This window comes from Prionailurus viverrinus, chromosome B1 (genome assembly GCF_022837055.1).
Source record: "Prionailurus viverrinus isolate Anna chromosome B1, UM_Priviv_1.0, whole genome shotgun sequence".
Classification (NCBI taxonomy): domain Eukaryota; kingdom Metazoa; phylum Chordata; class Mammalia; order Carnivora; family Felidae; genus Prionailurus; species Prionailurus viverrinus.
The window spans coordinates 58,865,560-58,879,425 of NC_062564.1; the positions used below are offsets into that span (position 1 = coordinate 58,865,560).

At 35.1% G+C, this 13,866-nt stretch overlaps 1 protein-coding gene across 6 annotated transcripts in view; it reads right to left on the reverse strand.

Annotated features, from left to right (window-relative positions):
- Positions 1-886: 886 nt before the first annotated feature.
- CLCN3 (chloride voltage-gated channel 3) overlaps positions 887-13,866 on the reverse strand; it is a 97,022-nt gene continuing 84,042 nt past the window's right edge. For 4 of the 6 annotated variants that reach the window (XM_047856178.1, XM_047856179.1, XM_047856180.1 and 1 more), the window contains 3 exons: positions 10,677-10,893; positions 5,597-5,672; positions 887-3,865 (listed from right to left, as the gene is read on the reverse strand). In XM_047856178.1, coding sequence (XP_047712134.1) covers positions 3,707-3,865; positions 5,597-5,672; positions 10,677-10,893 — 452 coding nt within the window. In that variant the 3' untranslated portion in view covers positions 887-3,706. The remainder of the gene's footprint in view (positions 3,866-5,596; positions 5,673-10,676; positions 10,894-13,866) is intronic. The other 2 variants (XM_047856181.1, XM_047856183.1) reach the window with 1 other exon arrangement.

Here is a 13,866-nt window from a genome sequence, read left to right on the forward strand (position 1 = left end):
AAGAAAAAGAAAAATTGCTGAACTAATTAACTTGTGATATTTATCACCATCTGACATACCATAGATGTTTCTTCCCCTAATGGAATGTAAGCTTCAATGAATGATAGCACAGCATCTATCATACAGTAAGTACTTTTTTAAAAAGCAGTGGGCGGAGGAGGGGAGTGTCTGTGTGGCTCAGTTGGTTAAGTGTCTGATTTCGGCTCAGGTCATGATCTCATGGCTCTTGAGTTTGAGCTCTGCATCACGCTCTGTGCGGACAGCTCAGAGCCTGGAGCCTGCTTCAGATTCCGTGTCTCCCTCTTTCTCTGCCCCCACCCCCAACTCGCATTCTCTCTCTCTCAAAAATAAATAAACATTAAAAAAAAAAGTAGTGAATGATCAAATAAAATGAATGATAAAAAAATCTATCCTGGACTTTTTAGCGAGTGTTTGACTTTTTACTAAGAGTTTCATATTAGACTACTGAAATCTTTTAGGAATTCAAATGTTACCACCTCCTTTCAGGCAGTTCTCTTAGCAAATTTACAGAGTAATATTTTCAAAACATTTAAATCATTTACATGTTTTATCTATATGCTAACAGCATAATTTTTCTTTTTGAAAATAAACTGAAGTGAAATCTTGTGGTAAACCTGCGACTTGTCGCTGACAAGTGGAGGCTCTATTCTATTGCTTGAAGTATGTACATCCTGTTACTCAAGGCAACATCTATTCTCTCGTTGCTCCTTGCCTGCAAAGTATAGAAGTGGCTTTGTAACCTGAGAGACACATTTTATTTACCACCCCTCCGGAGGCTGCATGCCCCAGGCATATTGGCCTGCACTGCATAGAGCAGCAGTCAAGTGCGAGGACTGTTAGAGATATAATTAAAGGCCAAACCACACATTGTCATATAGATTTTAATAGATTTTTCTGATTAACTCATCACAGTAATCATTTTTACTGTAATGATATGCAGCTTTACTACACTAGTATAAATAAAAACAGATAAATACAGCTCTAGGCAACATCACAGATTAACAAACTAAGCATTCGTCATGAACCAAAACTGAAAACAATTATTAATAAGAGATGCTGACACCCTTGCCCATTCTCATCATACCTTCTGAAAAAGGGTACTCCAATAAGGCGCTCCACTGATTATATTGGTCAATTAATTTGCCAATTAGCCAGGCACATATATTTCATGGTCTCTAGTATTTCATCATTTGGTTGAAAAGCAGACACACCTCAACATATCAAAAAGAAAAGTGGAATAGATAGTATTACCCAAGAAAACCACTGAATGCATTAAAGATATAACACTTTTCCTGTATTTTAGCAGTAAGACACATCAAGGGATAGAAATATACCGAGAAGAAAATTAATATCCACCTTGAATATCCACCCTGAAATGTCAGTCTGTGAAGCAGGATGGGCAATGAAAGAAGGACCTGAAATCAAAAAGGACTCATGGAAAATAAAATCCATGTGAGGTCTGATGTTATGAAGCTATCTGCAAAGAAACTAGTTTCTCCTTTGAAGGCTTATAACTCAAGAGAACCTATTTAATAGCCAATGCTGAGGAGTTCACACTGCAGATACACTTAGGACAAGATACACAGGTAAGATACACAGGAGTATTGTTTAGAAAAGATTTCACTCTGGATGGCCAAATGAAGGGATCATTAAGAAAGCTTGAAGTTTGCCAAAGGGAGGAAATAAACTAAGATTCAAAATACTGATTTTAGGCAGATAGCAAAACTAAGAATATTCCATGGAATTCAACTTTCAACTGTCATTCTAACAATGGCTTCATGATCTAATATGATTCTAATATGGCTTCATGATCTAATAAAGCTTCAAGATCTTATAGATACATTATTTTTAAGAACTAGGAAGTGAAGAATCACTTCCAAAATGTAAAAACGGCTTATTGCCAGTTATGTTTCAGAAAATGTCTGTCTGCAAAAATTCATTTCCTACCAAAAATGCGTAAGCCCAGAATATTTAGGCCAGTCGTACAAGTAAACCTCCTTTGCTGATAGTGAATTAAGACCATGATCAAGACAGACATTTCCAAAAACAAAAATCCCAGACACACCCTAGGACATTTTCAACACATCCTGCAAAACTCTGCACTGTGGATATTCAAAACAATACTCACTGATGGATGTGACAAACCCAAAGAATCAAAGGTTATGTTCATATTAAAATTTTAACTGCTACCTTTGCAGTGGTTTTCAATTTTTTTTTTTTTAAAAAGTTTAATACCATTTAACTTTTGGTTTTAATCTGCAAAGTGATTTGTCATATTTTAACTTTCTAGTTAATGAGTCAAAATGTATACAGGTCAGAAGACATAATCCAGAGGATGGCAGTGAAAGATCAGAAAAAGCTTTATGTACACATTGAATCATAGACAAATAACCACAACCTCTTTTTAAACCCTTGTTCCCATTGTAAACTTTGTTCATAACTCCTTATTTGTAAGTCTGAATTAGTCTATAAAAATCACATTAAAAAGGTAAAATTATTTAAGCGCGATATTAACTGATCTGTATTTTATAAATTTTAATCCATAAAAATATAAATAAGAATGGTAAATTTTTAAGAAAAGAAATATACATTTAGTGCAAGTTATGAATTACATTTCTTCTTCAGTGTCAGCAATAAAATATCTTGAGGAAAGAAAAATGATCTAATTTCAAGAAAAAAAAATTCCAGTGTTTAAACATGCAATTAATTCCAGATACAGCGAAACAGAATACTTCCTTCTCTTTACTGTCAAAGCAGCAGCATTTTGTTTCTTTATGCTGAACAGTACTTGTATATTATAGTAGTTTTAGAATAGAAAATTTGCATAAGACCAGGTCACATTATCCATAAAGTCTGAGCAGGAAAAAAACAAAAAGAAAACTGTTTATCCTTAACAAGTCAAGTTTCATTGTTGTTGATTCTGAACCACAATGCACACAAGCTGAGAGCTTTTGTTCACACTTCATTCGAGATTTTACCTGTTTGATTAGCCTTTGTTGTGGTACATGAGACAGCTCCAAGCATTCAGCGATGGTACACACTACATGGTTAATGGCACAAGAAACACTCCCTTCTTGCGATGAAACTTCAGTAAAATCACAGTACATCTCAATATGAGAAAGGACTGTTTCAAAAGGGTACACCAATTTAAAGAGGTTTTGTTGCAGCTCAAGAGAGAAAGAGAGAGGGAGAGAGAGAGAGAGACAGAGAAATAAAAGCTCTTCTGGAATGTAGAAAGATAATGCTTAACTATATAAGTCATGAATTAAACAGAACAGTTTTGATACAAAAGGGCAAGACCCTGCAGTCTTATAGATGGCTCAATTCAAATAATCCCTCCAGAATAGGGACTGATAATGCGTCTTTGCAAAATGTTGGAGTAACCGGCCAGGTGCTCCAGGACTGCGGCGTCCTCTCCGTTGAGGCTCAAGCCTGCACTATCACGGCACGTCCTCAGCTGAATGCATCCAGTGCAGAACCACAGGAGATGATTTGCTGCTCTTGGTTAGATGGGGAAATACCTCACTCGTCTCCTTCTCTCTCTCTTTTCCCTCCCCAAACAACTCCTCCATGCCACCAGCATTATTTGCAAACCATGTTGCAAAAGCCTGGGTTTTAGATTTTCCTTTTTTTTTTTTTTTTTTTTTTTCTAAAGGAGGAAAAAAAAGTAGACGACTCCTTCAGGTTAAAGAGTTGTGCTATTCAACAAATGAACTTCCTCTTCTGTTTCCTCTCTCTCCTCATCTATAGGATTCAGTTGAACATTATTGAAGCGGGGTCTTGGTTTGCCGTCTGGGCCATATGACGGAGGATATCTTTTTTTGTTATAATGCCAAGGAGGCGCCTGAAAGGAATAAGCAGAAGAGTGCTATTTAAATAAAAGGGAAAAGAAAAGAAGAGCTAAATCTATAGCTAACACTTTTTGTTGACAGGAACAGAGCAAAGCAAGCATCGTGATTTTGTATTTTCAGAAAGTGTTTTACTGGTAAAGATAATTTAATTAGCCAGCAACCATCCTTTGATATAAAAGTATTATGGTCACTAATAAGACAATGTCCTTTCCACTGAGACTCTGAGGACTGCATGCCTCACTGAAGTAGAGGTATTCTGATTAATGTATGCCAACAAAAAAGTAACAAAAAAATGGGAGGACGTATAAAATAAGAGATGACACTGATCCCATTTGAGAAGGAAAATTAATTCCCATGACATCAAGAAAGCAGTAAAATGTCTGATGACCAAATCTCAATAGTCCACGGTTTTAAAACCAAACTTAATCAACTTTAAAAAATAATGTAAAGATTGCCCAGTTGTATGCAGAATCTTCATGAAAGCACATACAATTGAGATAAAATGCATATAAAATGGTCAACAAAGAACTCTAATCCCAAACTTCAGAGCCCCAAGAATAAATCTATAAGACAACCCAAGTTTCTAGTACACACGTCAATGTTTTCCTCTTCTGATTTTGGCCAAAAAAGTTAAGATACAGTGCTTTTATGAAAGTCTTGGTTGTTAATGCTCACATTAAAAGATAGGTGAAAAATCAAGAAGCAGTCCTAAAAGATTATTATAGGTGAAGCAGAAAGCAGAATGAATGAGTAGCTATTTATTATTCTGGTTAGTAGTTTTTTAAAAAAGGATGCATGAAACACTTGTGAAATATTAGCAAACAACAGGAATACATAATCAGTTGTGTACTTAAGCAAACTGGGACAGGTTTTATATAGGTATGACAATTGCAGGGCAAAATAATTTCAGGCATTAATAGCTAAAGCCGGACGATTTTTTAGGTTATATGATTAAGATAATTCAAACTTTATCTTTAGTCATGAAACCACTAGGACATAAACCCGGTTAAAACAAATGCATTTGACCCCAAGAGCTGCTCACAGCATTCTGGAAACATCATACAAAAGGGGCACACACATAAACTAGGTACAGGTTACTAATGAAATGGCAGGACACACATTCTTGATTGTGAGGGTATGCAAGGTGTAGCAGAAGAAGAATTAATGCCAAGATCACAAATATATACAACATTACACTCTAGTTAGTGTGCCCATAAAAAAATCTGTTTAACATTCAGCAATTGTAACATTGCTAAGCTCCATTAACAATCATTTATGAGCTTAGATTTACCACAAGACTACCACAAGATTAGGAAACACAAAAAAAGAAAAAGGGTTCGGTGGGTTTGGTGGGGCAGACATTTTTAACCAGTCAGGCATCTTCTGAGACCGGTGTATCCACTAAGGTAGACAGACTTGTGTTTACTTTAAGAATGTCCAATGACATTTACTCATTTAACTACCAAACTGTTTACAGTTCTTAAACTGCAACCAATGATTTTGATGAGAGATGGTAACTTTTGCTTACTTCCTGTGAATGGAATTTTACAAATATCTAAATTTATCTTACAGACATAGTTTACGAGATAGAAATGTTAACTGGCAGCATGTAGGATTTTTTTAGTTCAGCAGGTATCTGGGAAAGAGAGAACTGAACAGTTCACAAGTTTCATGCTTCCTGACTTCTAAGGTATCTAATGAGGAGATCTGATATATCTAATCACCAAGGGTTCGACGTGCTGCTTTAGTTGCTCGAGATGCTCTAATATGTTCTTCTTTGTGATGATCCCCAAGACAATCCTGAAACAGATCATGTTATGCTAATAACTGTGAGAAATCAAAGTAAAAAAGGTTCCAATCATAATGATAAAGAATGAGAGAAAAAACAAAAACATGAACCATAAGAATGCTTTTAATGAACTTTAGAAAAATAAAAACAAAAATGATTTGAAATCCCAGGTTCCATTTGCATAAATTCTACTGACTTTCATAAGAGACATGATACTATTTTTAAATATTGGTGGGTTGTTTTCCTTTTTAAATTAAAAAGCAACCCTATAAAAGTTCACAATGAAGACTATAAAGAAAAGCAAAAAAATAACAGTAATAATACACAGCTATAAACCTCTAAAATTTAGTTTCATTTTCAGTGTTCCTTCTTTAGAGGAAAGTATTTTTCTAATTGCTAAAAAGTTAACAATGCGGCAGCTATGATTTGGATCTACCTCAGCAGTGAAAAGGTAGAGGCTTAGCCTTAATTGTCTATGAAGAACTAAGAAATCCCTTGGATCTTACTATTATTTCAGATTAAAATTGATGGCAATGTGCACTTAAATAATGCCAACCAATATAAAAAAAAAAACCAATTTTCAGGACCTGCTGAAAGCCACTTCCTAAAATAAACTAGTAAGATGTGTTTATGATTAGGGGTCAAGATGACTTTTACATTATGCATTTCATTTTCTAAATGATTATTTCTCAGTTGACCTACAAGCAAAATGATGGACATAAATTCTCACAAGGATACTTGTAAATAATTCAATTTATTAGAACAAAATCCTGGTTACTGGTTTTAGAGTGGAAGCCAATGAATTCTACTACAATATATGGCAACACAGATAATGAATGTCGAAAACCTTAGAAAGCTTTAGTCATGAAATTCTGGAAGCCCATCCAGAATGCCCTTCAGGGTAACTAGACATTTCCCTGAGGATCTAGTTAGGTCAACTTTACTATTCAACTGCCCTTGAACATTCTGACTTCTTCAAGAATGTTACCAGGGTATTTCACTTAGTCAAAGTAGTCTGGGACTAGAGATGTGTCAGTTATGAAACAGTTATTAAGGATGATGCCTGGGTGTGGGGGTGGGTAAGCAGGAAGAGCAGAGATTGGGAAAGGCAGAAATAGATTTTCTGCTAATGTTTTCTCATTATTTAAAATAATGTACTAACTTAAGAACAAAGATAAATTGCAAAGTTCTCCGAGCATGGGAACAAATTCTCCCTCCAAAAAGGCTTAGAAAATGCACTCATGAAATAAAAAATGGATACATAAAAGAAGCACTTAATCACTCAATAGATGTTCTTCTCTAAGTGTGTGAGGGAAAATAAAAAACAAAAAAACACATCAATTCATTTTAATTTATAGCTGGAGTCAGGAAATAAATAGTTGACAATTAAATAGTTTCAGTTTAATTCTTACTCATTCTTTTCTATCCAATTATATACAGTGATTAATTTCAGTTAGTATATTAGTAAGCTCCACCAAATCACAAGATACAAAATGAGGAAAGTTACAAATTTATGAAGGACCAAATGGCAAATTTAGAGATTTACAAAGTAATCTCTATATTACAAAGTAACGGCCCTAAAAAAGGAGGACAAACGTGTATTTCCTTTCCAATGAAGAAGAGTGATTTGAGAATAAGGCCAGGTTCACTGCTACTTTATTAATTTCTGGAAGTATAAAGAAACTCAATGCAAAATATAACTTACATAATTTGCTATTTCCCTGTGGGGCTAATAAGCAATGATGTAAGTATAACAGAGCATGACCCAACATTTTCCCAAAATATGTTCCAAAAAGCACCAGTCCAAGGAGTTTGGCCCTCTTTCCTCCATTAAGAAAGAAAAAAGAAAAAAGAAAAAAGAAAAAAGAAAAAAAAAACAAAACTGCATGTTCAAACAAGTTTGGAAAACTGTATTTCCTATTATCCCTGAGATTAAAATAATATCAACATTATAAGTTTTGAGATATTCCACAATAAAGAAACCTCAACTGTATTTAATCCAGTAACTTCTAAACCTATATGGTCACAAAACTCTTTCTAAGCAATGCTTATTTAACATCCTGCTAGTTCCACCAACACTAAAAAGATTTTGAGAAATTCTGCTAATTAAAATATAAAATACGGGAAATATATAACTGACATCTTTAAAATTCACAGACACACTTCCCCTTCATCTCTCTATTCTCATTTTCTACTTGCATCTACGAGTCTGGACTTGTTGCACCTCTTTCCCCAAACAGTTACTTTCTACCTCTGTGGACCCAATATGAACTGTAAGATGCTGACAGTTATCCAGATCTTCACACTATCCACTAAAATACAGAAGGTATGGTTTCTTTTCTAGGTTTAAATCATTTAACTTCAAGTGAGAATAAAATGCTCTACCTTCCTTACATACTGCAAAGAAAATAAAGACCCAAGAGCTACCACTCCTAATGATCTCTTTCTTTCTCTCTCTATATATCGACTCATTTTTCTTGAAGTACAGAAATAAGGAATTATAATCAAGGCAATTAAACATATTCTTTTAGAAAAAGCTACCCCCTCACCAAAGCTTTCTTATAAACAGGCAATATCAGGTAAGATTTTAATTAGCTGTCCTCCCCCACCCCCATTTTTTAAGTTTTACACTTTAAGTATTTTCCTTTGTAATATTTGTTTTGCCAAAAATCTGGAAATTAAGCAGCAAAGTGAAATATGGTAACTGACCCATCCAGCTTGGTGATCACAGGTAATCATGACTAGAGAATGACATTTATATGTGTTAGCACATAAAAGGACACACCATGCCAGGCAAAGAGAATAACTGGAAGCAAGTAAAAATTGTAACAACTCAGCTTAGTTTCTAATTGAGCCGTTTATAATTAAAAGGGTCCCCAAAGCAGTACAAATTCATAAACAGCTACCCCATTTAACATCTATTTATTAAGTTTTTAAACAATGAGGTTTGGTACTACTATTATTATTATTATTATTTTATATTTTTTTATTTATTTTTGAGAGACACAGAGAGACAGCACAAGTGGGGTAGGGGCAGAAAGAGAATGAGACACAGAATTCAAAGCAGGCTCCAGGCTCTGAGCTGTTAGCACAGAGCCCGATGCGGGGCTCGAACTCACAAACTGTGAGATCATGACCTGAGCCGAAGTCGGAGAGCCAACCGACTGAGCCACCCAGGTGCCCTGGTACTATTATTTTTTTATTAAACATTAAAAGTTATCATACATCTCTTCTCCAATCAGTATCTGTGATATTTAATAATTTGAAACTTCCTGCCTTTAATCAAGAGTTTTGTACCTTCAATATAATTTATTTCACACTATTTAGAGTGATTTTATTTTATTTTATTTTATTTTATTTTATTTTATTTTATTTTATTTTTTTGAGGGAGGGAGAGAGAGCACAAGCAGGGAAGAGGCAGAGGGAGAAGGAGAGAGAGAGAATCCCAAGCAGGCGCCACACCCAGCGCAGAGCCCAATGTGGGGCTCAATCTCACAGCTGTGAGATCATGACCAGAGCTGAAATCAAGAGTCAAATGCTTAGCCACCTGAGCCACTATTTAGAGTGGTTTTAATTGGTTAGCATAGTGAAAACACTGAACTTGGATCTAATTTCTACCTTTATATTTCTGTTCCTAACCTAGTATGGCCTAATGTATTGTTCAAGAAAATTGTAGTAGTTTAAGAAATCACAAAGAAAGAAGATACACTCTACTGGTCATTAACAGTGTAAAAGCAGCAGCAAGAGATCGGGTTCTAAAATTGGAAAGATACTCGATTCCCTGAACCATGACTTACCACCCACATGACTGGGCATATTATGAAACCTCTGAGCTTCAGTGACTACACTGTAAAGCAGGGAGGCTGCCGCCCACTTTGCAGAGATATACAAAGTTAAATGAGAAACACAAAGAAGGTGCTCGATACACAAATTTCCTTCCCTTTTTTTCTTTTCTCCTCCTTTCTTTAGAAAGGGGTCATGTGTTTTGCCACTCACATGTTTTGTACAAAATATTTTTTTTTTAAACCTGCTGTGATTCTCTAAAGTGTTTACTATTTCAACCAGTTTCAGGCTGTGCAGGCTTATGCATAATCAAGAGTACCTTTGTTTCTCACTTCTAGCCTTCCTCTTATCAGCCTTCAGATAAAACAATGTTCTTAAGTATTTCAACTAGGAACAGTAATGTGATGGAAGCAAAGGGGACTAGAGAGAGAGAGCAGGTGGGGAAAGAGACCCCAGGTGCAGGGGGAGAGGGGAGCAGAGGCAGAGAAGCAGGAGTGCATCCGCTGAGCAGCCCGTAGATACCATCCCCACTGTGTCCCTTTGATATCTGCCAAGCAAAACTTGTCAATATCCTACCCTGGAGAAACACTGGTAGTTCATGTGGAAAGGACAAATAAATTAATCAACTTACACATTTTAAATACATGAGTGTTTGTCATTAGCAGTTTATATAAAAGATTTCTGGACGGAAAAGGTAGAGAAGAGGAAACAAATATTTGCCAAAGGAGGATTTTAGCTAATTTACAAATTTAATTATATATTATTTCCCTCATTATATGATAAGTAAAATAATGGCTAAAATAGCGAGCAGCAAAATATCTAGAAAGTTTCTACTGAACTAGAAAGTTACATTAAAAAATGAAATACTTACAAAAAGAAAACAGGTTTTTCTCTACTCCGTACAGGTTAGGTTCACTCCTCCTCTAATAGAGGAAATACTCTAAGCTCAATGTGCATGTTGGAGGTGTTTCAGAACCTCTTTGCCAACTCTGAAGTGTTCCTGACAAATACTACTTCATGTTTTGGCATAGATCTGGCAGTTGACAATGTTTTTATTCTTGGTAAGTGTCAATTTGATCAATACTGATCCTGTACTTATAATAACCACTCTAAAAAAACAGACCTTCCCACTCGGAAGCTGACTTACAGTCCTTCCTAATAACTGAATTTGAATTCCACTAAACAGTATCATAAATTCCAGTAAGCGAACTGATTTCTTTCACCAAACTTACCCATTGTGAGTTACAAGGCATTGCCTCAGACCCAGCTTTCGGAAAATATCCACCACTATCTCCATTGGGGTGTGATCTGTCACTGTGAAAGGGCTCATGTCAAGAATGCTCCGAAGCTTCAATGGCCGAGGACTTTCCGCCGGAAGAGATGGGGTGTGCTGCGCAAAACACACACGAGAACTGCCCACAATGCCTTCTTGTTTTTTTCTAGCACTTTCTGAAAAGAGATAGAGATGACCAAAACTTAATTTGTTTAGGGGTAATCTTTCTGGGAGACTTTAAAGAATAAACAAATGTATCCCATGACTTTTGGTCCCTTCATTTTTTCCTATCTTCTACCCCAAGAAAGGAATCAGCTGAAAACTGATTTAGTAATTTCTTATATTTGACAGAATTAGAATACACCAATAACAAATCGTCTTCATGTAAATAAAATATTTTTAGTACATCAATTTTCTTCACTGGGGCTGAAGCCGTTTTCTAACTTTGGGGGACAAGGAAGCATGTTTGAAATATGGTTTTTAAAACCTGCACAAATTATGAGAGCATAGTTTATCATAGGAAGCCATCATCAAGCAGTGGGTGTTGTATGGAAACCAATTTGACAATAAATTTCATATATTAAAAAAAAGAAGAAGAAAAAAAAAAGGAAGCCATCATCAAGTAACACCTGCCTGTGTTAAAATGTCACTCATCCTGCAGAGGGGGGGCTAAAGTGAGTTTCACTCTTAATTCTGACTATGTTGCATATACTCCAACCTCTGTGAATCAGCTAGTTCTTTCTCTTTTCTAATGTTAAAGTTTCATTTTCTGGGTGACTCATGAACATCAATAGGTGCATTTAAACTACAATTATGCACATAATGGACGCAGACTTATTTTTTTTTTTTAGGTTTTATTTATAAAGGCTCTGCTCATTTCTCTCTCTAGTGTGGCTCTGCTTCAAGTGCTTCTGTTTGCTGCCACTCCCACCCCTACTTTTGAAAGTGCCAGACAAGAAGGGGTAAAGATACAGAAAACTGCACAACAGAGATCACAGGAGGAAAAAGGAAACTCATGAAATGGAGAGAATACAAAAATAAAGAGCTTTATGTTTCTATTTGGAGTTAGTATGTATTCAAAACGTTCACAAATATGCTATTTGCTATACTAAGCGTATTTCAAACATGAATTTTGCTACAAAAATACTTAAGCCAAAATAAGAAGCATCAGTCCCAAGTTAAGAAGCAGATACAGAAGTCATAAACAAATACTACAATTCTTTTTACTCCTTCTGACCTCTAAAGCCTTATTTACCTGTGTTGTGACACATTCAGGTAGGAAGGCACTAACTGAAGTTCTAATGGCTAATACTTACTAACCCACCTTAAAAGCATGATAAAGGCATGGAAAAGAAGAAATCCCATTTGCAAATGATGTAAATGATTTTTGAAAAATGCTCTTTAGGTTGCTCTTAACCCATAGAAGCCTCTGACTAATGACCTGTGAATGGTGGAGTATAAATACTATTATCATATATGACAGATATTCTGAGTTAAAACCAAGCCCACTCATCAAACTTAAATATCTTAAAATAACAAATATTCTATCATCAATGAAAATATGCTATAGACTGTTTAAATAAACCATTTAATGACAAAAGTTTCAGAACATTTTAGAAAAAGTTCTTAACCTAATTTATTTTTTAATTTATTGGAATGTTCCTTTGAAATAACAAGGCACAGGCTAGTGAACATTCAGCCTGACTTAAATTTGTCATTTAAGTGAATACAGTAACTATTTTAACAAGCATCATTTACTGAATACTTACAAAGTGTCAGGACATCTGCTAGGTTTGTTTTCCTTTGTTTGAAAAAAACAATTTTTTGAATGCCATCCAAAGGCTTTTGAAGCAGAAAATATCATCATAGTTTTCATTTTCTGATATGATTCAGACAGTTTCTTAAAGTGTGCATGCAGGAAAGAGTTACACTTCCAGGAGAATTGAAATGGTTCTTTTCTAACAAAATGTCCAAATGTAAGTAATCACCTTTCTCCCCACAAATTTTATGTCTTATTTTTCCCATTCATGTTAATATACTCTCAAGGGCTTGACTTCTCAAAACTTCTCAAAAAAGAAAGGTACATGAGCTGTACCCTTCATTTTTGACAATGTGAAACCTGGTAGTGATAGAGTCCAAAAACACTCCCCAGGGATCTAGAATTCTTACATCACTTGCATTAACTGTAGAAAGCAAAGAAGTCTCTAAATCCACAAAATGGTATTTCAACTACCCAAGCAGGTATAAAGTTTATTTTAACTACTATAAAGAGATAAACAAAAAGCTTGCTTGCAATGCACATTATTGAGTAAACTGTATTTTAAGGTTTCTAAGGTTGATAATATTGCTATGGAAGGGGAAACCTTTAATGAATTAGTTCTCCTAGGTATGCAAGCCAAAGCTTTATTCCGCACAAAAAATCTTGAGGGGACAGGAGAGTATAATTAAGGGAAGAGTCTGTCACTGTGTCACGTACCATACTACTGTGTTCAATATGTCAATGATATTTAGGCTTTCATACACTGAGAATCTCTCTGTAAAACTTACAGCTCCTATTACATAAATAGAAACGAAAAAGTGTATTTTTATGACTCAAGTTGGAAAATAGGAAAGACTATTCACACCATAAATGTTAAATATGCTTCATTTTAAACAAATCTATAAAACATCCAACCTCACTTAATCTTGACACAAAAATGCAGGAAGAAATCTCTCCATTTGAACTAAACTTTAACACAGCAAACTGTCATTCACTGCTGGTGGGAGTACATGGCATAATCACTACCTGGTACAATAGGAAAATATCTTACAACATTACAAATGCACCTACTCTCTGATCCAACTTTCTACTTCTAGTAATTTTTGTCCATTTGCACATAGGCACAGAGTCAAAAATAGGAGATTATCAAATATGAGGGAGCAATTTCTATCATAGCAGAAAATTGTAAACGTCTTAAATGTCCATCAATAAGGAACTGATTTTAGAAATCATGATGTATCCCATGGTACATCTACTTCAAGAAATACTATGTAGCTTAAAAGAATAGAATGAAGAAACTTTACATACTCATTTGGGTAGATGTCCAAGAAAACATTGCTTAGTGAAAACAAAAAACAAAAAAACAAAGTACACATGTATTGGATAGCAT